At 49.3% G+C, this 24,168-nt stretch overlaps 1 protein-coding gene across 1 annotated transcript in view; it reads right to left on the reverse strand.

Moving 5' to 3' along the window:
- Positions 1-24,168, reverse strand: part of ABCA13 (ATP binding cassette subfamily A member 13) — a 298,434-nt gene that overhangs the window by 188,719 nt on the left and 85,547 nt on the right. Inside the window, exons 25-28 of the mRNA XM_032874934.1 lie at positions 18,164-18,277; positions 15,294-15,384; positions 7,492-7,668; positions 5,537-5,843 (exon numbers count right to left, since the gene is read on the reverse strand). Of these exons, the coding sequence (XP_032730825.1) occupies positions 5,537-5,843; positions 7,492-7,668; positions 15,294-15,384; positions 18,164-18,277 (689 nt within the window). The remainder of the gene's footprint in view (positions 1-5,536; positions 5,844-7,491; positions 7,669-15,293; positions 15,385-18,163; positions 18,278-24,168) is intronic.

The following is a 24,168-nucleotide window of genomic DNA, read 5'->3' on the forward strand; positions in this document are numbered from 1 at the left end:
ATGAATAATTTTTCTTTAAATAACTCCATTTCTTCTTCTTCCCACCCTCTGGTGTCACCAGCCAATTCTGCACATTCTGGTCCCCCTGAGACGTGCAGGCACAGAGGGAGCTTCTGGGGCTTGCTCCCAAGGTCATCAGGAAGGTCAATTTCTGCAGAAACATCAGCTATTCACCAAACACAGGAGAGAGGGGTTTCATACACTTCCCTGAGGTTCCTCTCAAGGAAACGTGTAGCGTGAGGGGCCTCCGGCTGGTCGGCAGGGGGAACAGGCTGACTGCTTTGGAAAGCGGGAACTGGGCATTTCCCGCTCACATCCCCAACAGGCTTCACACTGGGCTTCTCTCAGGACCAATCAAAGTCCAGACATGGGGACGCTGCTGTCACTCAGAGACCCAGCACGCAGGCTTGCTCCTTCTCCTCCTCCTCCCAGGACCCTCTCCAGCCCCTGCAAACCACAGGCGCCTAAGAGCCCCCAAGGAGACAGTAGGTGCGCTTTCAAGGACCGCGCTTTTTGTGTATAAAACAATTCTGCAACATTGTTAGGGTTTTCATTTTGCTGAAAACCTTTTTAGGAGGTTGTCTTACTCTCTGGAGCCATGAATTAACATTTGACATTCTTTGTATTCATGAAGTCCCCTGGAGCTCCCACCATAAATTGTCCTGTGATAACCACCCGGGAATCTCGGGGCTGGAAGGAACCTTAAATTGTATTGCTCGTCCTGCTCCCACCCAAGTCTGCCACCCCAGAGGTGCGTTTCCCAGTGTCAGCCCCTCTAAACATCAGCTCCAGGGGCTGCTGGCAGATTATAAAGGAAAGAGACTGATGGAGGGAGGAAGAGGAGGGTGGGGGGGGAATGGAAAGAGGGAGGCGTGGAGAAGAGGGGGGTAGGATCAAGGAGGGAGGAGGGGAGATGGAAGGGGGAGGGATGGAGGAGGGAGGAGAGAGGTGGGGTGGTAGAGATGGAGGAGGTGAAGAAAGAGGGAGGGAGGAGGGTAGAAGGGAAGAAGGAAGAAGGAGGAGATATTCATTATTATTATCTCTTCCCTCCTGCTCAACTATTCCCAACAGATCAGATCCTCTACTAAAAACAAATAACATAAAATAATTTAAAAAGAGACAAAACCCTCTCTTTTGCTGCCCGATTCCCACCTGCTTCTCCATCCCCCTCCACCCACATTCTCTGCCACCACCTGCTTCTCCACTCTCCCCCCGCATACAGTGGGCTCCTGGGAGGTCCACACTCAAGTCTCCAGGTGTGCTGTCCCTACCTCCAGCCTCTCCTGCCCACCCCCCCACGCTGACTACCATCCCCTCCATGGAGGCAGCTCCTGGGGAGGGCCCCAGGGACCCACCTGTCCCACTGGGCCCAGACCACTCCCAATGCCCATTCCAGCCCTGGGACAGTAGTCCAACTTGATGTCTCTCCATCACACCCTCCTCAAATCTGTCACCTCCCTTCTGAAAGCAACCAGAATCCATCCCCATGTTAGACCAGGCCACAGTCACGTGGGGAAACATGTCAGCCTGCTAAGGATGAAGGCCCGTGCCAGCCTTCATGTCATGACTCAGATGGCATCTCTCTAGCTCAAAACCCTCCAGTGGCCATACACATCCCTCAGCCCACCAGCAGCTTGGCTCTCTGTGGGTAGCTTTAGAGTTCCACTCCCACCCTCGCGCCCATGTGCACTCTACTGCAGGCCGCCCTTGCCCCAGGGCCCTTGCACTAGCTGCTCCTCTGGTCTAGAGCACATTTCCCTGTGTTTCTGTGAAAGAGGCAATGTGGGAGGGGGTAGGGAAGGCCCTGGGTGGCTCAGTCGGCTGAGCATCCAACTCTTGAATCCAGCTCAGGTCATGATCTCAATGTTGTGGGGTCGGGCTCCAGCCTTAGCCGGGAGCTGCTTGGGATTTTCTCTATCCTTCTTCCTCTGCCTCTCCACTCCCTCTCTCTCAAATAAATAAATATATCTTTTAAAAGAGAGAGAGAGAGAGCAGGCCTGTAGGAGTCACTTGTGCTGAGCCCAGGTCAGCAAACCAAGAGTTCATACTTAGCCTAAGTTCCAGCCCAGTAGGAATGTACATAAGCTTTAACCGGTCAACCCAGGATTATCTGGTCAGCAGAAGAGCGAGCCCCGGAAAGACCCCTTGGGCTCCCCTTGGGAGGGCAGCCTTGCCTGAAACAATGCGTTCTTTGCTAATAATTTCTTTAAAACATTCTCGCTTTCCCCTTTCTATAGCTCCGGGCACACCTTCGTATTTGCTGAAAGGGACGATGCCTAACGCCTGATTCATGAATCCCTGAACAAAGTCCATTTGATCTTTAAATTTACTCAGTTGAATCTTTCTTGTTTAACAGATTGAACGTCACCTTCCCGGCAAGGCTGACCGTAACCACATTATTAATTCTCCGGGCACTCCTGGCCACCCTCATCCCCACCGGCCAGCGCTTACCTCCTCCCCATATTCAACTCAAGCTGCTTCCTGTATGTGTGGACCGTGTCCCTGAGCTCAGGCCCAAGAGCAGGGATTCAGCCTGTCCCTTCGTTGACTCACCCAGGTCTTGAGACCAATAAACGGTATAGAAATAGAGTTGAACAAATAAGTCAATTAACAACCACATAATTCATCAGGTGCCAAACATCACAGCAGCCTATGTGTCAGGATGTTGTGGGGATGAATGACCTGTTTCCAGGTACTTGGAGAAATCGACTTTTTATGATGCTGTCTTCTCCGTTGGATGTCGGGAAGACGGCACTCTGTAAGCCTCTGTCTAGCTAGTGATTATATGTGGACCATGTAATCCACGAGTAGTAGGGAGCTACTGAAAATTTCACATGAGTGTGCTCTGTGGTCGAAGCCGGGCTTCAGGACCGTCCCTCAGGTGGCCGAGTGTCAGGATCTTATAGGATCTCCACGGAGCCTCAGGCTCCTGCTGGTACACCCAGCCCTCAAGAGACAGGCACCTTTGGAAACTGTTAATGAAAGCAGGATATAAGGCCATGAAAGCCTCCAAGGCTTGACTCTTTCAGAAAAGGACAGTACGTCTTCACCTCCTTCAAAGGAGTAGAGTAAGACTTCTGAGAAATAGCGCCATGAGAGCCCAGGGAGAAGAGTAAAAATGAGTCCATGACCCAGGATTGTAGCAGGATACACAGGTCAGGCAGCTCAAGACAGAAATGTTTCCACCCACTAGGCCGAGTGTCCCACTGTGTATATATAAGAATATTACTCAACCATAAAAAAGGATGAGATCTTGCCATTCGCAACAACATGGATGGACCTCAAGGGTATTCTGCTAAGTGAACTAAGTCAGACAGAAAACAACAAATACCACATGATTGTGCTTATATGTGGAATCTAAAAAAACAACAACAACAATAAATAAATAAATAAATAAATAAACAAACAAACAAACAACACTAACAAGAAAAAGAAAACAGAAAGAGATTTGTAACTACAGAGAAAAACTGGCAGGAGAGGGGAGGGGGATGGTCGAAACAGGTGATGGGGCTGGAGACTGATGCACTCCCCACTGTAAATTAAATAAGTCAGGGAGATGCAACGCACAGCCTGGTCCATAGCACGGTCCAGTAGACGGTGACAGATGGCGACGCAGAACGTGGGGAGCGCTGTGTGACACACAGAGCTGCGGAATCACCACGCACGTCAGCCACGCTTCAACAACAGACAGGATCAAGGAAACCCGTGACGCCGGAATCCTGCCAGGGCACTCAGCTCACTCCAGCCCGAGGCCCTAATGGGCCTCAGTCCAAGAGCTTACCTACCATCAAGGGGTGAAGAGGCACAGGTTCACGTCCCTCTCCTCCCCCAAAGTCCGTTCGCCGAGCACCACGGTCAGCACGAAAGGAAAGCGGACCACATGGGCCACCTTAGACTCGCCATAAAGCAGTTTGCAGGATTGGGTGCTGTTCTGTTTTGCCCAACATACCCCTGGGGACCCCCCTGCATGGGGGCGGGTGAGGTAACCCCAGCCTCCTCCTGTGCGACAGACCCAAGGGAACCTCCTCTCCTCCCCGCACGCCCAGGGCCCCTCTTCCACGGTGAAGGTCACTAGCTAGACAGAGGCTTACAGAGTGCCGCCTTCCCGACATCCAACGGAGAAGATAGCATCATAAAAAGTCGATTTCTCCAAGTACCTGCAAACAGGTCATTCATCCCCACAACACCCTGGCACATAGGCTGCTGTGATGTTTGGCACCTGACGCTTTGCCAGAAAAAGGCTTTTTCTCAAATTCTGCTCATGATGCACCTGCCACCAAGAAAAACAATGTAAGAGCAAAGAAGCAGTGGCTGAAAACGTTCAAAGCCAAAACCATCGCCACTTGGAAAGGAAAGAAATGCTTTTATTTTACGAAGCAGGAGGTGAAAGGGCTTCGCAGTGATCTGCACAGTGAGGCGGCCCCTGGGTTAAATTGACACCCTGGTGTCTGTCTTTCTGACCCTCTGGTCTGTCTGCCACGCTCTGGTCCCCCAAGGGAGTCACTGTCAGGCGGACACAGCCTTTGCTCAGGCCACTATGGGCAGGCCCCCCTGTGACACCACCTTTGGCTTCATGAAAATGCACTAGTGAGTTATAGTGTGGAGAGCATGTGCCCAGACAAGGAGGGCATAAGACATCAAGACGTCCATCTTGTCAGCGTGACCACAGTCCCTTGGCTTCTGCGTGGCAGGTGTCCCACTAAAGGATGGCATCTCTGCCTGCTCTCCTAACAAACAGATCCCAGGTGGTCCCCCTGATGGCCTCCCTTCCGGCCCTTTCCTCCCGTGCTCCCCAGCCTAGTCTGGGCCTGGGACAAGAGGCTAGAGGAAGAGCATCGCTTGGCGCTGAGTCCCCCCCACCGACCTCAGCCACGTGGCTATCAGGCTGCTGACCACCCGATCGCACCCAGGGGTCCACATCCCAGTCAGGCACGCCCCCCACTCCTCTTTGTGAGCCCTGCCTGGACTGCCCCCCACCTTCAAGTGCTGTGGTCCAGCTGCTCTAGCCTGTAACTGACCACCGCTTCTCTCCCGCACGGATGTCACCAGCCAGGTCACCAATGAACTCCTTTGTGTTCGCAGACTGCCCCACGCATCCCCAAGGCACAGTCCCCGGCCTCTGGGGATCCCGCTCTTCCCCGCAAGTAGGCCAAATTTTTCTGGGTTGACACAGGAGAGGGAGTGACCTCTTCTGTTTCCCTAGCTCAGATGGGGGACATCAGGAGTCCGACATGCGAAACCCCTGTGACTACTGTCCAGACTCACTCTGAAGGGTCTTTAGAGCTACGGACGCCTGGTGTCAAATTCAAAGTCCCACAGGATCCCGTCATCTCAACAATCACTCCTGTGTCTGGATGGCCCCGGGCGTTGTAAGTTAATCGTAAGCAATTAGAAGGGGAAATGGACTTTCTTTAAATGCTCTTTGGAGCGACTACAGAGAAGCTCCAAGACTTCCTCTAGACACGGGTCCAAATGCAAAGCATATCCCTCCATAAAATGGGGGTGTGGGTGAGGTGGCTGTGTGGTGTCTACTCACAGGTCCCTGGTGTGGCATGGGTACGGCATGGCCTGTGTCTGCGCAGCCAGTTCCACGTCCTCCTGCCCGGTCTGCACCAGGATGATGGCTCTCTCGATCATGTCTTGCAAAGGGACAAAGATGTAGTTGTACTTGAACCCATCGGCTGGTAGGCTCTGAGGATGAAACTTCCAGGAAGGGTTTTTCACCAAGTCCGTCCTCATGCTGTATAAGATGCTGGTCCGGATAGTGTAGGTGACGTGGGGTGCCAGCCGCAGGGACGGGGCCCCCGAGTTCCTGTCTGCCAGGGAAGTGTTGAATATGACACCTGCCAGCAGAAGAGGGAAGACAGGGGTCATCACACCTAAGGGCAGGAGTCGAGGGAAGGTGGATGTGCCACGAGACTCAGCCCAAGCCCCTCTTGGGGAACAGACCACTCCCTGGAATGGCATCACTGAGTCTGGATGTTAGGCAGGCAGGCAATGCTATATAAACACCTGCTGTGTGTCCCGGTTATTTGCAACAAAATAACCTACCAGTGTAACAAAATGATTTCTTTTGCACCTTTCCAGGACTTGAAAAATGATAGCAGGCTGCTCAGATAATCCGACTTTCCTTTGCTGGGGTACAGATGCATGCGTGAGAATGAGGCACAGAAGGTGCAGTCTTGGGTTGTAGAAGGAGGAGATTAGGGATGGAAGGAACAGCACAGACACTGTGGTCAACAGTATGTGACAGGTGGTCACGCGTTGCCTGTGGTGAGCAAGGCGAGACGTAGAGTTGTCACACTGTACTGATGTCATGTGTATCAGCTAGATTTCAATTTCCAAAAAGGAACCAATGTCTTTGGGGTTATCGATCATTCTTTTTTTTTTTTAATTTAAATTCAATTAGCGAACATATAGTACATCATTGGTTTTGGATATAATATTCAATGATTCATCTGTTGCATATAAAGATCATTCAAAATGTGACCATAGGGACTCGATTCCGGCCAATGAGACGGTGTCCTCACGGAGATGGTCAAGTGAGAAGGAGGCCCTTAGGGCAGGCTCTCACCCAGTAGGACTGGTGTCCTCCATCAGGGGAAACGTAGACACAGACACACACAGAGCTGACATGGTAAGAGACCCAGGAGAAGGCAGCCATCGACACGCTGAGGTGAGGCTGAAGCATGCTCCCCTCATGGTCTCAGAAGGAGCCCACCCTGCTGACACCTGGATCTCAGACTTCTGGCCAGAACCAAGAGAATATAGATTTCGGTCGGTGGTCCTGTCATGGCAGCCCTCAGCAAACTCATACAAAACCCAGATTTTAAAAAATAATGCGATGTTCATTCAGGATTTGAGAACACATCGTGCATCCTGAACCAATGGGCATGAATGGATGAAGTCGGACTGGCTATTACCTCCCCCTTCCCCGCACACTCAGGACTTCAAGATACTAAGATAAAAGTCAAAGTGATGTGAGCATAACTTTAACCAGAAAAGATATAATTTTATCATGTGAGATTTAATGGTAAAATGACACCATAAACTAGTAAACACAGGTGCTGGGAACGGTGTGGGGCCAAGCATCTGAGACAGACAGACACAACTCATCGACTCAAGGTGAGTCTTTCTGCCTGGTTTCATTCTGTTGGGAAAGGAGGTCTTTTTCTTTGCTTTGCTTTTCTTTTTTAAAGATTTTATTTAGTTAGTTGACAGAGAGACAGAGCACAAGTAGGCAGAGAGGCAGGCAGAGGAAGAAGCAGGCTCTCCACTGAGCGGAGAGCCCGATTCAGGGCTCGATCCCAGGACCCCAGGATCATGACCTGAGCTGAAGGCAGAGGCTTTAACCCACTGAGCCACCCAGTCGCCCCAAGGAGGTCTTTGTCTTTTTGAGTCACTGGCACACACGTTTGGGGGAAATACGCAAAATGGCAAGCCCCCGGGAGCCGGTGCCAGCAGGAGTGCATTTTCTCACAGAATACTTACTAGCCAAGAAGCTGTTCTGTCGCATAAGCTCACGGGCTTTCGCCTCCAGGCTGGCGACGGACTCCAGTGCCTGGAAACGGTCCAGCACCACGCAGGAGGAGAGGTTCACCAAGATGCGGCCGAGGACTCGGATGCGTCCGGCACCTCCGTGGGCAAACATCTTGTCCAGCTTCCCTCCTGAGGACAGTAAGTGGACAGGACGTTATATGTTCACTCAGTCCCGGGGAGGAAAAAATCCCTTCTTGAGTCACACTCTGTTCATATGCAAGATGTGCTACCTATTGGCTGGCTATCAATTCTGCCTTTTGGGTTTTGGTTTGGGGTTTGTTTGTTTTTGTTTGTTTTTTGTTTTGTTTCGTTTTGTTTTTTTAATAGGCTCTGAGCCCAAGGTGGGGCTCAGATTCATGACCCTGAGAGCAAGAGTCTCGGGCTCCACCGACTGAGCCAGCCAGGTGCCCCAACTGCGCTCTGTGAGTGCAGTCCCGTGACGCCGTTCCTTACACGGGAATGAAAAGCCGTGGAAGCTCAGTGGGTGAGCCTATGGCCCAGGGATGCCGGGTGGTGGGCGACACACAGAAGCAGCCAGTCGGGGGCAGGCCCGCGAGCAGCACGGAAGGCCTTGCACACAGAACCCGGCAAAAAACAAAAACAAAACCAAAAACACATTACTGTTCCAACCTGGCGCTGAGAAATTCCAGAAAACATGCCTTCACCATCACATTGGGCATTTTGTGAAAGTCACTAGCTTTGTCATATTAACTTTGCAGAGACAGTGACCCAGGATCAAGGGGCATTGTCACCACGGAAATCCGATCCTAGTGCACTCTGCCCAGGTTTGTGCCTTTGAAATGGAAATAGACCTGGGGAGTAAAGCGGGCCCATTTGTCAGCACGGAACATGGAGGAGGACGCGGTATGTGAGCTCTGGCTTCAGGGAAGAGCTGGACCACAGGTCAGAGAGATGTGGGAAAGCCAAACGACGCAGAAGAACACGAGAACCCTGCCTGGGAAGGGACACGATTACAGAGGTGTTCAGCATGATGACAGGGAGAAGATAGGGATGATCATGGGTCGCCGATGTCACAGCATCACCGTGAGCAGGGGCAATGTGTCTGTAATCCACTGGGGCAGGCCACCCCATCCCCCTGGGCCTCCTTCCTTAAGAGACCCCCAGAGACTAAGTTGCTCCAGACTTCATAAGGAAGAAGGGGTAAATGCACATGGAAACACACCGCCATGTTTTTACACAGCTACAACACACAAACACAGTGAATCATAGAACCACGTAGACATAAGACAGCAAAGGGGCAGCTCTGAAACACCATAGTGGCCCTTCCCTCAGCCACCAGACCTCCTTCCATAAGGACCATCCCTGAGTAGATTTCCTGGATCCCAGGCCGAGACACGGGGCCTGCTCCCACAGGGCTGGCCATTGTCTGCTGAATGGGAGCCCGCGTTGGTTGAAGGAGAGCCTCTCAGTTGGGACCACATCCGCTGCGGAGACGGAGACACAGCAGGCCTGCTATTGGGGAAAAGTGTTTGGGGCCTCACGGCCAAGGGTCAGATGGGGTACACCCCCCCCCGAGAGGCAGCTGTGTCTGCTCAGCCCTGACACCCTACATCTCTTGCTTAGGGAACAGGGATGATGATAATCTGCTCAGTGATATCTTGCTACAGATTACATGAAACAATGCCGGTAAGCCTTCGGGCACTCCTGGTGTCCAGAGCAGGCCGAGCACTCGATCAGTGCGTCCTAATACCACGGTTATGAATATATTAGAGAAGATCGATCCCCGCCAGAGGCACAGACAGAATGTGCATCCTTGATCCGATCAGATATCAGCTTATCAGACGCCGGCTCAGAGGACAGCACAGGATCGGAGCGATGCCCAGCCTGGGGGCAGACTTCCAGATTGCCAACCCCCACTTCCACCCCAGCTGAGACAGAGCGGCAGCCCCGGTTTGTCTGCTGCAGTGTCAGACTCTGCACAGCGGGCTCAGTGCGGCCTATGCAGGGGCAGAGCTGAGGCCAGGAAACTGCATCTTTCCTCGACCGGTCACCCTGGTGGCTCCAACGTGCACAGCTCAGCCAAGGGGAGCCATGCCGTGCTTCTGGCGCGTTACCCCCGCGGACGCCCAGCGCAGAAGACTGGAGGGCAGCCGAGGGAAGGATCCAGAGAGAAGACAGGACCCCAGGAGAGCCCTTACAAGAAGAAAATCTTGCGAAATAAGTGACTCCCCCCACCCCAGGAAAGTGTTATAACCAAGCCTCTTCCTTTTATTTCCATATAAAATTACGTCTCACTTTCCTGCAAATGCTGAAGCAGAGGTGATGCTTTTGGGCGAGGCACCACCTTGACTCCGTGACTTTCCGGGCCCTGGGACGCCATGTAAGAAGCATCCACGCACCACATTCCGAAGACGTCATTTACGCTGTGAAATGTCGCTGTGAGGGCAGGCACCCACGGGTGTGCGGCAGCTGCGCCGGGCGCTCTGTGGGGGATTCATTCTAATGTTCCGGAGCACGGTGGGTGGGTGGCTGAGCTCAGAGGTTTCCGTGTGCAGTGACACAACCCGGAGCCATCAAAAGCCACAGCATGAGACACACGGGCAGGGTGGGGGCAGCTTGGGGCACAGGAAGAGTGACACCATCCCCGCGTAGTAACTGCTACAGGGAGCCCAAGAATGGTAGCAGGGACGTCAGCAGCACACGGCTCTGCCCCTGGAGCAGCTCTATGTGATTCCATGTTTTGCATTGGAAAATGATTTTTTTTTAGAGATTTTATTTGTTTACTTGAGAGATAGAAAGAGAGAGAGGGCGCGCACATGAGCAGGGGAGGGGGGACTGAGGGAGGACAAGCATATATGGGAGTTTGACATGGGGCTCGAACCCACGACCCTAAGATCATGACCTGAGCCAAAACCAAGTCAGACGCTTAACGGACTGAGCCACCCAGTCACCCCTTGTGTCGGAAAGTGATTTTGATCTGCAAAGTTTCATCATCCTCGTCTTCCATGGGAGGAAAACCATCTCGCCTGTGGAGTTGTTCTAAAGTAAAGTTTGTTCAGCGCCCGTGTAAGAAGTGCTCACGCTGACAGTTAGAACTGCTGGAGAAGAGAGCCAGGCCCAGTGGTCTTCATTTAACCCTTCAGGATGACGGCAGACAGGACAACTAGAAAGTGGGAGAGCAAAGCATGCGTTGTGAGGGCCCCCCGGTATGCCTGCTGCTCTCTCTTGTGTTGGAGGGACACCCGCAAAGTAGGGAATTTTACAGGACGGTGCAAACCAAGGGCATGTTTACATTGCGGACCACGCATCTCAGGACACATGCTCTGTAAGCTCACCCACTAGGGTCTAATTCAGAGCCACAGCTGAGGGCGGCTCCCGGGCCTTCACCACCAGAGAGCGTGTTTGGGAAACCGGGAATAAACCCAGAGTGGCCGGTCCTGCTCCTGCCCGGGCAGGGGAGTGGAGACTCAGCCCCACCTGCCATGGACATGGTCTTCTGGCCCCATATGACCGGAGTCGGGCAGCCCATCAGCACTCAAGCCGACACGGCAGATGGAGCCAGCAGGCCAGTTCTCAGAACGACGAACAGTGGCCTCGTCCCATCAGGGACCTTGGGTTGCATGCGGGTTGCCTCGAGTTAAGACAAACAAGGGGTGCCTGGGGGGCGGAGATGGTTATGTGTCTGCCTTCAGTTCAGGGTGTGATCCCAGGGTCCTGGGGTCAAGCCCCGTATCGGGCTCCCTGCTCAGCAGGGTGCCTGCTTCCCCCTCTCCCTCTCCCCCTCTCCCCTGTTCCTGCTCTTGCTCTCTCTCAAATAAATACATTTTTAGAACAAATCTAAAAAGACAAAGGGCTTTAGAGATTAGGGCTGCTTGTCCCACTGTGCCCCAGCCAAGAATCTCTTTGAAATCCTGCCCGAGGCTGAACGCAGCCTCCAGCCTCTGTCTCCAGGGACCCTAATCAGAGCGCACTCACAGCCCTGCAGGCGGCTGAGCAGAAGGCAGAGGCCACAGCTTCTCCCGTCGGCAGAGCAGGGGGCTCAGCCCACACTCTGCCCCATTCGGGTCCCCGCACCATGAGCTGTGCAGGCTCTGGTCCTGTCCTGATGGCCTGATTCACAGTCCCATCTCCTACGGAATAAAATATGCCGTCCCGACCACCCAGGAAGCCGGCCCAGAGACTCAGACAAGGAGGAGCCCTTTCGAAAGCTTCAGGTAGGCAGAGAACTGAGTCTTCAAACTCCTGCACCCGACCCCAGAGACGAAACGTTGTTTCACCTGAAAACAGAACATAATAGCAGGCCCCACCTGCCACGGACATTACAGCAGACTCACCCAGCGGCCCCAAACTAAGCCAACTGAAGAAAATATAAATATCTAACACGTTAGCAATAAAAGACAAAACACAGCCTCAAACTGTATAAACCCTACATTGACATAACATAAGGACAAACAGACAATCCACAGTCCGAATGGGAAGTTTCACACACACCTGTGAATAACGGATAGAATGATTCTACGAAAAACCAGTAAGGGGGCACCTGGGGGTTCAGTCAATTAAGCACCAGCTCAGGTCATGATCTCAGGGTCCTGGTATCCAGCCCTGTGTCATGCTCCTTCCATGGCGGGGAGCCTACTTCTCCCCCTGCCTGCTGCCCCCTCTGCTTGTGCTCTCTCCACCACGTCCCTAACAAACAAATAAAATCTTAAAAAGTAAATAAATAAATGGAAAATCACAGATATTTAGAAAATAAACTATAAACTTTCATACAACCCAAGGATCAGAAACAGCACACTACAGTGAATGCTAATGAAAACAGAACATATCAAAACCTATGAGAGGCAATGAGACAATGTCTAGAGGGAAGCATGTCATTATAAGTGTGCGTACACACACACAAACACACACACAGAGAGAGAGAGAAAGAAAAAGAAGGTGGAAATCACAGATCTAAATCTCTCTCTCAGGTAGTTACCAAAAGGAAAAAAAAAAGGGGGGGGGGGGACAAACCAAAGAGTATGAAAGGACAGAACCAGAAACAAAACAGAAAAACATGCAAAAAACTCAGAAGTCAATGAAATAGAAAATAAACGCAATTATCACTAAAGCCAAACACTTGTTTTACTAAAAAAAAAAAAACTAACATTTATTACCTTCTGACAAGACTGATCAAAAAAATAAAAGTATGAAGAGGGAGAGAGAGAGAGAAGAACACAAATCAAAATGTATCTGTGAAATTGGGAATATTCCCACATACCCTTCAGATGTAACAATGAATTTATACAGTAAAATTGCTCAGGAAATGCTTTTCCCATGCACCCTCTTGCAGACTGGCATTTTAAGATATCAACCAGCAAAAAACGATCATAAAACAAGAGTGGGGAGGCTGAAGAGCCCAGGAGACCTGGTCTCCCACCTGGGAGAACAGAGCAGGCAATTCCTGGGAGCACTCAGGGGCACCCGCCAGCCCCAGGGGCAGGAAGGCAAGCCAGCAGGTGTCTGTCCACACAGATGGAGGGAACCCGTCTCCCCCGGAAGGGTGGCACACTGGCATGGAGGGCAGGGGACTTGGGGAGCCAAAGAACAGAAAGCCTAGGAAGAGGGAAACATTGTGAGAAAGGAAACATCATTATAACCTGCAGCCTAATTCTGCACCGAACTGTATTCATCTGGTCGTGATGTGGCTATAAGGAAAACGATCACATCACCGCAGGGGAGCGATGGGGCCCGGAGGAAGAAGCAAGGCTGCATCTCTCGAAGCGGGAAAAATGGATTAACTGCTATGTAAAGATAGAACGATACATAATGTATCAGGCCATGATACAAAGATACAATCCACAGAAACAGCTAAACAAGTTTAAAGTAGGTTGTGCTAGGGGTTGGATGTGGTAGGGGGCTGGACAGGAGACTTTTAGGAACAGGAAGTCCTGAAAGACATGAAGAATCTTTGCAACAGAATCCATTTCTTTATTTTTTTAAGATGTTATTTATTTTATTTTTAGAGAAAGAGAGAGAAACAGCACCACCAGGAGGGGCAGAGGGAGAGAGAGAAGCCCAAGCAGACCCCCCGCTGAGCAAGGAACATGATGCAGGGCTCCATCCAAAACCCCTGAGATCATGACCTGAGCCAAAACCAAGAGTCAGATACTTAACCAACTGTACCATGCAGGAACCCCCAGCATCCATTTATGAGCTGTTTGCAGAATACTGTAAACAGTGTGATCATTTTTGTGAAAATACACATACCCGCGCTCGCATGAGCCATGCAAATCTGTCTGAAAAATTAACCCCAGGCTGCCTCTGATGATGAGGTTATGCGTAGATTTTTTTTTTTTTTGCTTCTTTGTATTCCTAATATTTCTACAACAGGCATAAATTCCTTTTGTAACAATCCAACAGTTACCTTTAAAAAGTTAAGGAATAAAACCAAGAGCCTGACTGGACAAACATTCTATGAAATTGCTACAAATTACTTGCAAATGCTCCTTTTTTGGCCCCAGGCTCCAGATGCTGGTTCCAATGCAGAGAAATAGATGACCTCACTAACAATTGTTTTTGTTTTATTTATTCATTTCTTAGGCAATCTCCACACCCAACGTAGGACTCGAACTCGTGACCCCAAGATCAAGACTGGCATGCTCTTCCAACGGATCCAGCCTGAGATTTTAAAAGGATGCATGGAGTAAGGTGATCAAATTCTTTACCTACAGAGTTACAGAAAGGATCTTTGTAAAACATACAGAAGTACTTTTAATTACTTGAAAAATGACTTAAGTCAGTGACATTTATTTTTAAGTATCATTAACCTGGGGCACCTGGCTGGATCAGTCAGTTAAGGGACCCACTCAGGTCTTGATCTCAGTGTCGTGAGTTCGAGCCCCACATTGGGTTCTGCACTGGGCATGTAGCCTGCTTAAGAAATAAAATAAAAGGGAAATAATTTAAATTCATTAACTTTTCTATGGGAGTAAATTCACCATGTCTGTGTTTTTCAGAAAAGGGAAGCACGGTGCCTCCCACAATGCCTGGCCCTCTGCGCCACACCACAGGTGGCCACCAGCCTCTTTCCAGGCACAGGCAGCACCAGAAGCCAGAGACTCCCTCCCTTCCCTCAGGGGACCACCCAGCAGAGCAGGGCTCCTGAGATCCTGCCCAGGATGCTCCTGACAAAACCCAATGTTGCCACCGCATCACTGTTCCTAACATGGCCATCTGTGCCCTCTGCAGTAGTGGGCAGGGGCTCCAGATCCTGGCACAGGGCCCAGCTCTCCTGTGTGCTTAGGGAATGATCGTTCAATATCTAAAGAAATTCATGCATTAACTAGGGAGACACAATATAACCACTGGTGGGCTGATAGAACTTTTTAACCTGAGCTCCAAATTTTCAAGTCAATGTACCTGCTTTCAATCAACTATTAACTCAGGAACACTCATTTCTTTCAAAAACTCATTAATTGTTTTAAGTCTCATTTATTCTTGCATTCACATCAGAAGCCTTCCTTTTTGACCACGTTCCTTGCTACTCAAGCCCTGACTCCATAAATCAGAAAACTTCAGGTACGAGGAACCTTGGAGGAAGAGCAACTTGTCAGTGTCACCCAGAACCTTGGAGGTGGAAGGATGAGGGCGCCAGTGGTGGGCCATTGCGTAAGTGGACCGTGCCACGCCCACCCACGTAGTGGACACACCCACTTATTTACATGGACACGCCCACATACAGAGACACACTCGCCTAAAAGGACACACCCATGGGCACGCCCACCCGCTTATACTCACACACCCCACCTACTTACCGTAAGTCTGGAGCTTTCCCATCAGTTTATCAACATCAATGTGCAGTTGGCTCTCTATAAAATTTCTTATAAACTTGTTCCTCAGGGCTTCCTAAGGAAAATAACGCAGCGTAAACAAAAGTAATCTCATTTCCTCTTACTAAATAATTCTTCTTAGATTTATTCGAAGTTTCATCATACAAGAAAAAGACACGTAAAGTGAATCTTGGTCAAAGAGGTTCCAAAAATCATGGTAAATGACAGGATAATCGTTGGTTAGGACCCCACTGTGAAAAACAAGAGTACTGATCCTCACAATTCAGACTGTCATGGAAATTATGCACGGCCACTGAAAACAAAGAATGAAGTAAGAGTTGACTTTTCAGGAGAATTTTCTAACAAGAGGAGAGGGTGATGCTTTATAGAAGCTCATTTACAGGGCGCCTACCCAGCTGGCTCCGTCAGTAGAGCATGTGACTGTTCCTCTCCTGGTCATGAGTTCAAGCCCCATGTTGGGCATGGAGCCTACTTTAAATGAAATAAAATAATCCTTAAGGCTCTCTCTGCCCCTCCCTCCTGCTCACACACCCATGGGCACGCACGCGCTCTCTCTCTAAAAACAAACAAACAAATATTAAACTAATAGATAGCTTTCTTAAAAGCTCCTTTCCAGTGTGTTTTCCACATGCCAATTGTAGAGACAGGGTCCCTCACGTGAAACCACTGTGGAAGGTTTTCTGTATTTCCTGAACCTTTTTGGCCATCAAATGTCATCTTGGGAAGAAACTCACAGATCATGATCCACGTGATCCCTCGTTCATTCTGATGGCTCCAAATCTTCTTTGTCCATGTTTTCACTAAGGAGGGCTCCCCAAGGTGCTTGGAGTGAAAGCCTGCCTCCTGATAGATGCCCCCGGCAATGGCCAACAGCCCACTGAGACCGAGGGGGACACGCTGAGGTCGTGAGGCCAGAGCCAGGACTCAGCAAGGAGGGGGCTGGCAGAACGAGGACTGATTCTGGAACTTGTTTGTTCCCTAGAGAATACTGACACATGACCCTGACTCCGTGTGAGCACACAGCCTCGAAACTTAGGACTTCCAGTATGGAATTCTCAGTGTCCACCCTCTAAATTCAGGTCTGTGATTCCTCAGCCTCTGCTTCCTGGATGTGAGGATTCTATGACCCTAGCGTACGGATGACAGGATTTCCTTATGAAACACTGGGGCGCACTTTTATTTTACTGGAATCCTGTGTATCTTTTGTTGAGCATCCGCCGCAGGCCAGACCAGGGTGGGCACTTCCTGTGTATTGATCATCTATGATCGGCCACATCTCTGAGAGGGGATCGCTTGTTTTTCACTGAGCAGAAAGGCCGTCTGGGTCTGGTCTGGCGGCAAGAGCCAGGTGTGGAATACAGGTGTCAGATGCTACACCCCCAAGGGCTCTTCACACTCCCCGATCGTGATTGCCACACTGGGAGATGGTGTGCCACTCACCACGTTTTGTCCTCAAAGACAAGAACCTCAGGCAATGGAAGAAGGAGTTGTGTTTCTAACATGGCTGCTTGACACACGGTGCTGGCTCATGGGAGGACCTCTCCCCGGAGCCACGTGGACCCCGGGGTTGGATGGTGGGGAGTCAGGTGCTCACATGACTTCGGAAACTCTCCGTTTGTTGTTCACGATGTTCCATGTAATTACTTCCAATGGCAGCACAGACTCTCTGAAAGCCTAAGCTATCTATGATCTGACCCGTTAGAGAAAAAGCCTGCTGATCCCAGTATTAACAAATTAATCCATGAGCAAATAAGTTCAAGAAGATGACAATAGCCCTCGCACTCACACAGCGGGGGCCACTGAGAACCAGCATCGCAGACCATCAAACACCAGGATGGGACTGACGGCTGTCTCTGGGCTCTGAAACCACCTGGGTTTGCCCCAGGCCAGCAGCTCCCTGCCAGGCCCACTGCCAGAAGCCGAGGGACCCCTGGCACGGGACTCCCCAGGGGAAACTGACCGCAGCCCTGGGACAGTTCACGCCACTGCTGGACTAGACCGGGAATCAAAGCCAGCCGGGTGGGCTCCTGAGCTGAGTCGCTTGGACTACTTGTCTGGTGCATAAGAAACAGACCAAACAGAATAAAAAGGTGAGCGTGATTTCTCCTGCCGTCAGATTTAGGGGACTTGCGGTTACACAAATGTCCCAGGTTATGATGGGGCCTACCTCCTGTGAAGTTCTGAAGCTCACAGCTGTCAGGCAGGAGTTGGCCATCTTAAACCATAGCCCCCAGAATTCTGGAATATGTTGGGTTCTAGATACAGACTGTCAGGGAGTGATGACTGACCCTTTAAGGAGACCCACAATTGGAAAAGTATGCAAACCACTCAGAAGAGTATTAAGGTACAGAAATGTGCCTCCGTTTACGGATTTTTTTTTAAAGATTTTATTTATTTATTTATTTATTTATTTGACAGAGAGCGAGTGTAAGCAGGGGTAGGGGCAGAGGGAGAGGGAGAAGTAGACTTCCCACTGACCAGAGAGCCCGATGCAGGACTCGATCCTGGGACCCTGAGCCATGACCTGAGCCAAAGTCAGATGCTTCCCTGACTGAGCCACCCAGGAGTCCCTCCATTTATGGAATTTAAAGAACAGGCAAATACTATTAAATAATTCATCGTGCTTATAATAATGACATCTGGCATGCATCAAGCCCTTGACAATTCACAAAGCTGACTTACACATTCAACTCTAGATCAATATTATTAGTCAGCAGACAACCACACCTAAGGGGCTCTGTGGGCTCCTCTGAGGGGCCACTCCGAGTTCAAGGTGCACCCTCACAGTTGCTCCCACTGCCCCTGCCCCTGGTGTGAAGGCGGCTGTTACTCACCTGCAGCTGGCCGAGCATCTGGTCATTTCCTCCATTCTGAAACATGCTGGACATTTTTAGCAATGTTCCTGTTAACGTCTTTAGCTTGTCCACGAAACGGAACGTATGATTTGCCTGCAAAACAGCACACGTGGGTGTGTCTCCCACTCTATTATACTGCCTTAGGAAGATTCTTAGGGGTTGTGTGGGGACAAGAGGGGGAGAAGCCTTAGAGACACGACCGGCCACCAGAGGAAAGATCCACCAGTGTCACCAGCAGGACACCGATGCCTCCCCAGGCCAGGTGACTGGCTCTAGCATCCTCATCTCCGAGGTGAGCCCTGAGACCACTCTCATGGACTCTCCCTACAAATGCCATCCACCCATCCAGCATGGTGGCCCCAGAACTGAGCTCATTGTAGGAACAGCAGATGCCCCCAGTTATGTCCCCAGCTACATAAAATCATGTTTGTCCACATTTCCTCCTCAAAAATATACTCTCCAGGGGCACCCAGAGGGGCTCAGTTGGATTAGCAGCTGGCCTCGGCTTAGGTCAGGATCCTGGGGTCTTGGGATCGAGTCCCGAATCAGGCTCCCCACTCAGCAGACAGTCTGTGTCTCCCTCTCCCTCTGTTCCTCCCCCTGCTCGTGCTCTCTCTCGAGCTCACTCTCTCTCTCAAATAAATAAATTAAAAATATATATGTTCTTGGGTAATATCATGCATTTATTCTACGATACCCAAGACTTGCTGAAGATAGAGGACAACCACCTATATTTGATCCTTTATTGCTGCTGGCAGGACAAATGAGCACCAGACTTCTGTAAAACAATCTGGTATCATAAACATATTCCTAGTCAGTGACCCCCCCCACACACAAATCCCATGCCTTTTTTCTAAAGATAAAGCAACTCTTTCCTCAGAAATGATTTAAGTGAAATGGAAAATGTATCCAGAAAAGTGGCCATGGCAACATTACCCTATTTTTAATCCTGAAATGGTCTACATGCCAAAAAGACAAGGCTGAGTAAAGAGGGTCTGGGAGGTCAACCACACGTCCCTGGGGTCACCAGGAGACCCTCCTCATGGCCCAGGTCACACCAGCACAGGAGCCAAAAGCAGCTGCCCCAGAAGACGGAAGATGCTCCACGAAGTCATGGCTTGCTGCCAGCCCAAAGACAGGGCAGGGGTCCCCCTGGGCCACGGCCGGAGTGCCCTTGAACAGCGCCCCTCAAGCCCAGCAAGGCCTGGAGCCTCTCCTCCCTCAGCTTGGCTACCAGATGCATGAAGCGGTGTGGAAGGGCTTCGGTCACATCCACACTTCTCTCTCCGCCTTCGCATGAACCTGTCCCGTCTGCACTCACACCCTTGCCATCGTTTGCCTGCACAGGCGAAGCGTGATCCACTATGTCTAAGGCTTGCGTCATGACCCTTGTGGTCAAGAGACGAGACCAGCGCGTGAACAGGAGAGAGAAAGCTCTTCATCTGAGCTGATTACATGAATGAGAGGAGAAAACGTAGACAATCTCGGCCTTGTATTTTCATAACGAGTCCATGAGGGTCGAGAAGGGAGTAATTAGAAGCCTCGATCTGGGCTGAAGACTGACCTCTAGGCCGCTGACCCCAGAGTCAGCCAACGGCAGATGGGCAGCATCCTGGAAATGGCAATAGGACAAATCTCCATGCAGAACCAACCTAGGATGCAGTCCCATCCCCCAGAGGACAGCCACGAGACACACGGAAAACAAGACAATCCAGGACAGACATGGGAGAGCCAAGCCTAGGAGGACTCCAGGCCCCGGGGACAAAAGGGGCCAGAGCAGAGTCAGGAACCACAGAAGGAAGAAAACTCCCTATTGCTCACAAGTCTGCGTGTTTTGGAGCCTTTCTTAGAACAGATGAAACCATTCAAGCAGACGAGTGTCTAACAGATCTCATAAAACCTGGAATTCCAACTGAAAGTGGAGTACACATTCAAGAGTTCACAAGAAGCTTCTCTCTTTTTTCTTAAGATTTTGTTTATGTTTTTGAGAGAGAGAGAGAGAGAGAGAGCATGAGCAGGAATGAAGGGTAGAGGGAGAGGCAGGCTCCTCCGTGAGCAGGATGTCCAACTCTGGGCTCAATCCCAGGACGCTGGGATCATGACCTGAGATGAAGACAGACACCTAACAGACTGAGTCACGCAGGCACCCCAACACAAGAAGCTTCTTAAGATGGAAAAAAAAATAATGTAGCTTCAGATAGTTTCTCTGCAAAATTAAAGGTCGTGTTGGTGAACCACAAACTCTGGCTCTAAGAGGAAACAGGACAAACCCAGAACTCCTGCGCGCAGGCCATCTTCAGATGTCCAAGCAGAAAGAACCCAGGCTACCTGTGAACGCTCCTAAAATAAGTTCCTGGAACCCAACCTGAGGAAGAGTTAACTCAGTGTAAGAATATGATACATCTCATAGGGCACCTCCTCAAGGGGACCCCATCCCTCCCACCCCCTCCTCTCCAGCAACCCTCAGTTTGTTTCCTGAGATTAAGAGTCTCTTATGGTTTACCTCCCTCTCTGGTTTTGTCTTGTTTCATTTTTCTCTCCTTTCTCCTACGATTCTCTGTCTTGTTTCTCAAATTCCTTGTATCAGGGAGGTCATATTGTAATTGTTTTCCTCTGATTGACTTATTTTGCTCAGCATAACACCCTCTAGTTCCATCCACGTCATTGCAAATGGCAAGATTTCATCTTTTGATGGCTGCATAGTATTCCAGTGTGTGTGTGTGTGTGCAGGTGCACGTATGTATGTGTATATATACACACATCTTCTTTATCCATTCACCTGTTGATGGACATCTAGGTTCTTTGCATAGTTTGGCTATTGTGGACATTGCTGCTATAAACATTCGGGTGCAGGTGCCCCTTTGGGTCCCTACATTTGTATCTTTAGGGTAAATACCCAGTAGTGTGATTGCTGGGTCATAGGGTAGCTCTATTTTCAACTTTTTAGGAACCGCCATGCTGTTTTTCAGAGTGGCTGCACCAGCTTGCATTCCCACCAACCGTGTAGGAGGGAAAATAAATAAAATCTTAAAAAAAAAAAAAAAGAATGTGATACATCTCTGATACCGTCAAGATGGTGCTGAGCCATGAAACCATTCAAAGAGAGAACTGATTTTAAAGTTTATTTATTTTAAGTCATCTCCACACCCAACGTGGGGCTCAAACTCATGACTCAGAGATGAAAAGTCACATGCTCTTCCAACGGAGCCCGCCAGCAGCCCCAAAATTGATTTTTAAATAGTAGCCAAGAAAGTCCTAAGTTGAATCCAGATTCCCATGACAATTCTTGAAAAGAACTGTGAACATTATAAGGTTATAATGGGAAGGTTATAATTGAAATTAGAAGTCCCAATGGCTGATGACTATGATGCCAGTTCATGGGATGATAATCTTTAGAACGGTAGGCTCCATCCGCTACAGAAGGGGCAAAGGGTAGGCATGGAGACGGGCAGGGAGGCAGGAGCTCCCACCCCAGGGAGACAGAAGGGCTCCCAGCATTCACCGTAAGAGGGAAGCTCAGCACTGAGACACAGACAGGAGGGACGCTGGCACAAAGTGTGCAACTCTCGATCCTGGGATTGTGGGTTTGAGCCCATGTTGGGTATAGAAAGACTTAAAAATAAAATCTTTTCTTTAAAGATTTATTTATTTATTTGACAGGGAGAGAGTGTGTGTGCACAGAAGCAGGGGCAGCAGCAAAGGGAGAGGGAGAAGCAGGTTCCCTCGGAGCAAGAAGCCCAGTGTGCGACTTGACCCCAGGACTCTGCAGTCATGACCCAAGCTGAAGGCAGACACTTCATCGACTGGGCCACACAGGTGTCCCTAAAAATAAAAACTATTTAAAAAAAAAGAAGAGTAGTAAAAGGTAACCACAAGGACAAAAGTAAATGTTAAAACTGTGACAGAGGATTAAACAATAACTCTAAACTTGCCACTTACAACAATAACTTTGAATAGGTCCAAACATCCAGTTCAAAGGCTTTCAGACCCAGTTTGTTAAGTTAGTCAGTAAGAATCTATATTTATGGCGTGTCTGTAAGCCAGGTCCAGGTATAGGTGCTAAAAATACAGCTATGCACAAAATACACAAAATTGTGTTCTTTTTATTTTGAAGATTCATTTATTTATTTGAGAGAGAGAGAGAGCATGTGCTTGTAGAGGGGGAGTGGCAGGGGGAGAGAGAGAATCTCACACAGACTCTGCAGTAAGCACGGAGCCTGACTCGGGGCTCGATCTCACGACCTGAGATCAAGACCTGAACCAAAACCCAGGGTCAGACGCTCAACTGACTGAGCCCCCCAGGAGCCCCAAAAAACTCTTTTCTCATTTAAGATTACGATCTACTGCACAAACAATGTTATGAGAGGCCAACTGGGTTGTGACACTGCACTGAAAACGAAAGATTTAAATATCAAGCAAAACCGAAAAAGCTAGAAATGGTAACAGCCACCAAGATAATACTCGTGAATAAGCAGAGCAAAGCTTGTTTTATTATGAAAAAAATGGAAATTTATGGACTCAAGAGCCTATCACCAAAATACATGAAGTCAAAAGGACCGGAAGTAAGGAAGGAGTTTGATAAGACCAAGCAGTTAAGCCTTTGTAGGACCAGGAGGAGAGTCCTTGAAAAATCAAGTCGAGCAGATGGACCCCTGTTTGGGGTTAACACCTTGGCTCTGCTGCTTATCAGCTGCACGCTCTTACCCAAATTATGTAAGCTGTCAGCTTCAAGCTTTGAGAAAAGTGGGGGTAGTGGATGTGGTGGTATTAAAATAAACGGACCTTCCAGTGTCTCATGGCCAGGCCTGGCCATAGCAGATGCTCAGTACACAGGTCCCACACAGTCAGTCCCCACACATGTACACAGATGTTGGGTGGCCTGAGGGGAAGATCTAAACATCTTAAACCTACAAATAGAGAACACACACACACCTCAAATGCAGACGTATGTTTACATATGTAATGTGTTTTATATATGTATAAACATCTCTATATATCTTATTACAGTTTAAATTAGTTCAAATATCCTAATTTATCATCTGTATGCATATATACCCTCACTTTTCAAACATCCAAGAAAACTGTACTGAAACTGATATGCAGTAAAATCCCAAACTATAGGAATCATTTAGGTGCATATTATGAAATTAGAATTTCTTAGCCAAGGTTGGTGTCAAGTTCTCAGCCAAGGTTGTTTAAAAATAACAGGTTAAAAAGTTTAGATATCACAAATAACTCCTGACTTATAGACATTATTTAGGACACATTCATCCAAGAAATTGTGCAAATGTTAGCTATAACAGCATACCAGATGAAACCAAAATTCAGACTCAAATACATTTGTTATTAATTAAAAAGTGAAACTTAGTCAACATATCACAATAACACAACAAATCTGAGGAAAGCAGTAAGAGACTGATAGAAATAAATTGTGAGAAGAAATGATTTCAAGGGCACCTGGCCAGCTCAGTCTGATGAGCACTTGATCTTGGGGTCGTGAATTCAAGCCCAATGGTGGGTACAGAGATTATGTAAATAAATAAAGAAGAAGAAGAAGAAGAAGAGAGAGAAGGAGGAGGAGGAGGAAGGGAGGGAAAGAAGATTACTCACCCCACAAAGAACCAAAAAAACGCACACCTTGATTAAGAAGGGTAATTAACCGATGGCAATATTGAGATAAACCAGAGGCTGGAATGATCTGGCAAAGTATTTGAAAGCAGCCGTCCAGTGCTTCAACAAGTTTCTACAAACTGTCTTGAAACAAACTACACAGCAGAAAGTCTCAACAAGGAAATGAGTCAGACCACGGTGCATTCCCCTGGCAGGATGAGGCATAGGAGAATCTCCCAGCCAGCACATGTCCCCCAGCGCCCAGATGAGATCACGTGATGTCCCCAGGACCCTCCTTCCTGCTGCCCAGTAGATGTCTAAGAGCCTGTCCCTCCCAGGGGGCTGCATCTCCACCATGACTACCCTGGGTGGCC

The sequence above is a fragment of the Lontra canadensis genome, unplaced genomic scaffold (assembly GCF_010015895.1).
Source record: "Lontra canadensis isolate GAN:19392208 unplaced genomic scaffold, GSC_riverotter_1.0 scaffold54, whole genome shotgun sequence".
Classification (NCBI taxonomy): Eukaryota; Metazoa; Chordata; class Mammalia; order Carnivora; family Mustelidae; genus Lontra; species Lontra canadensis.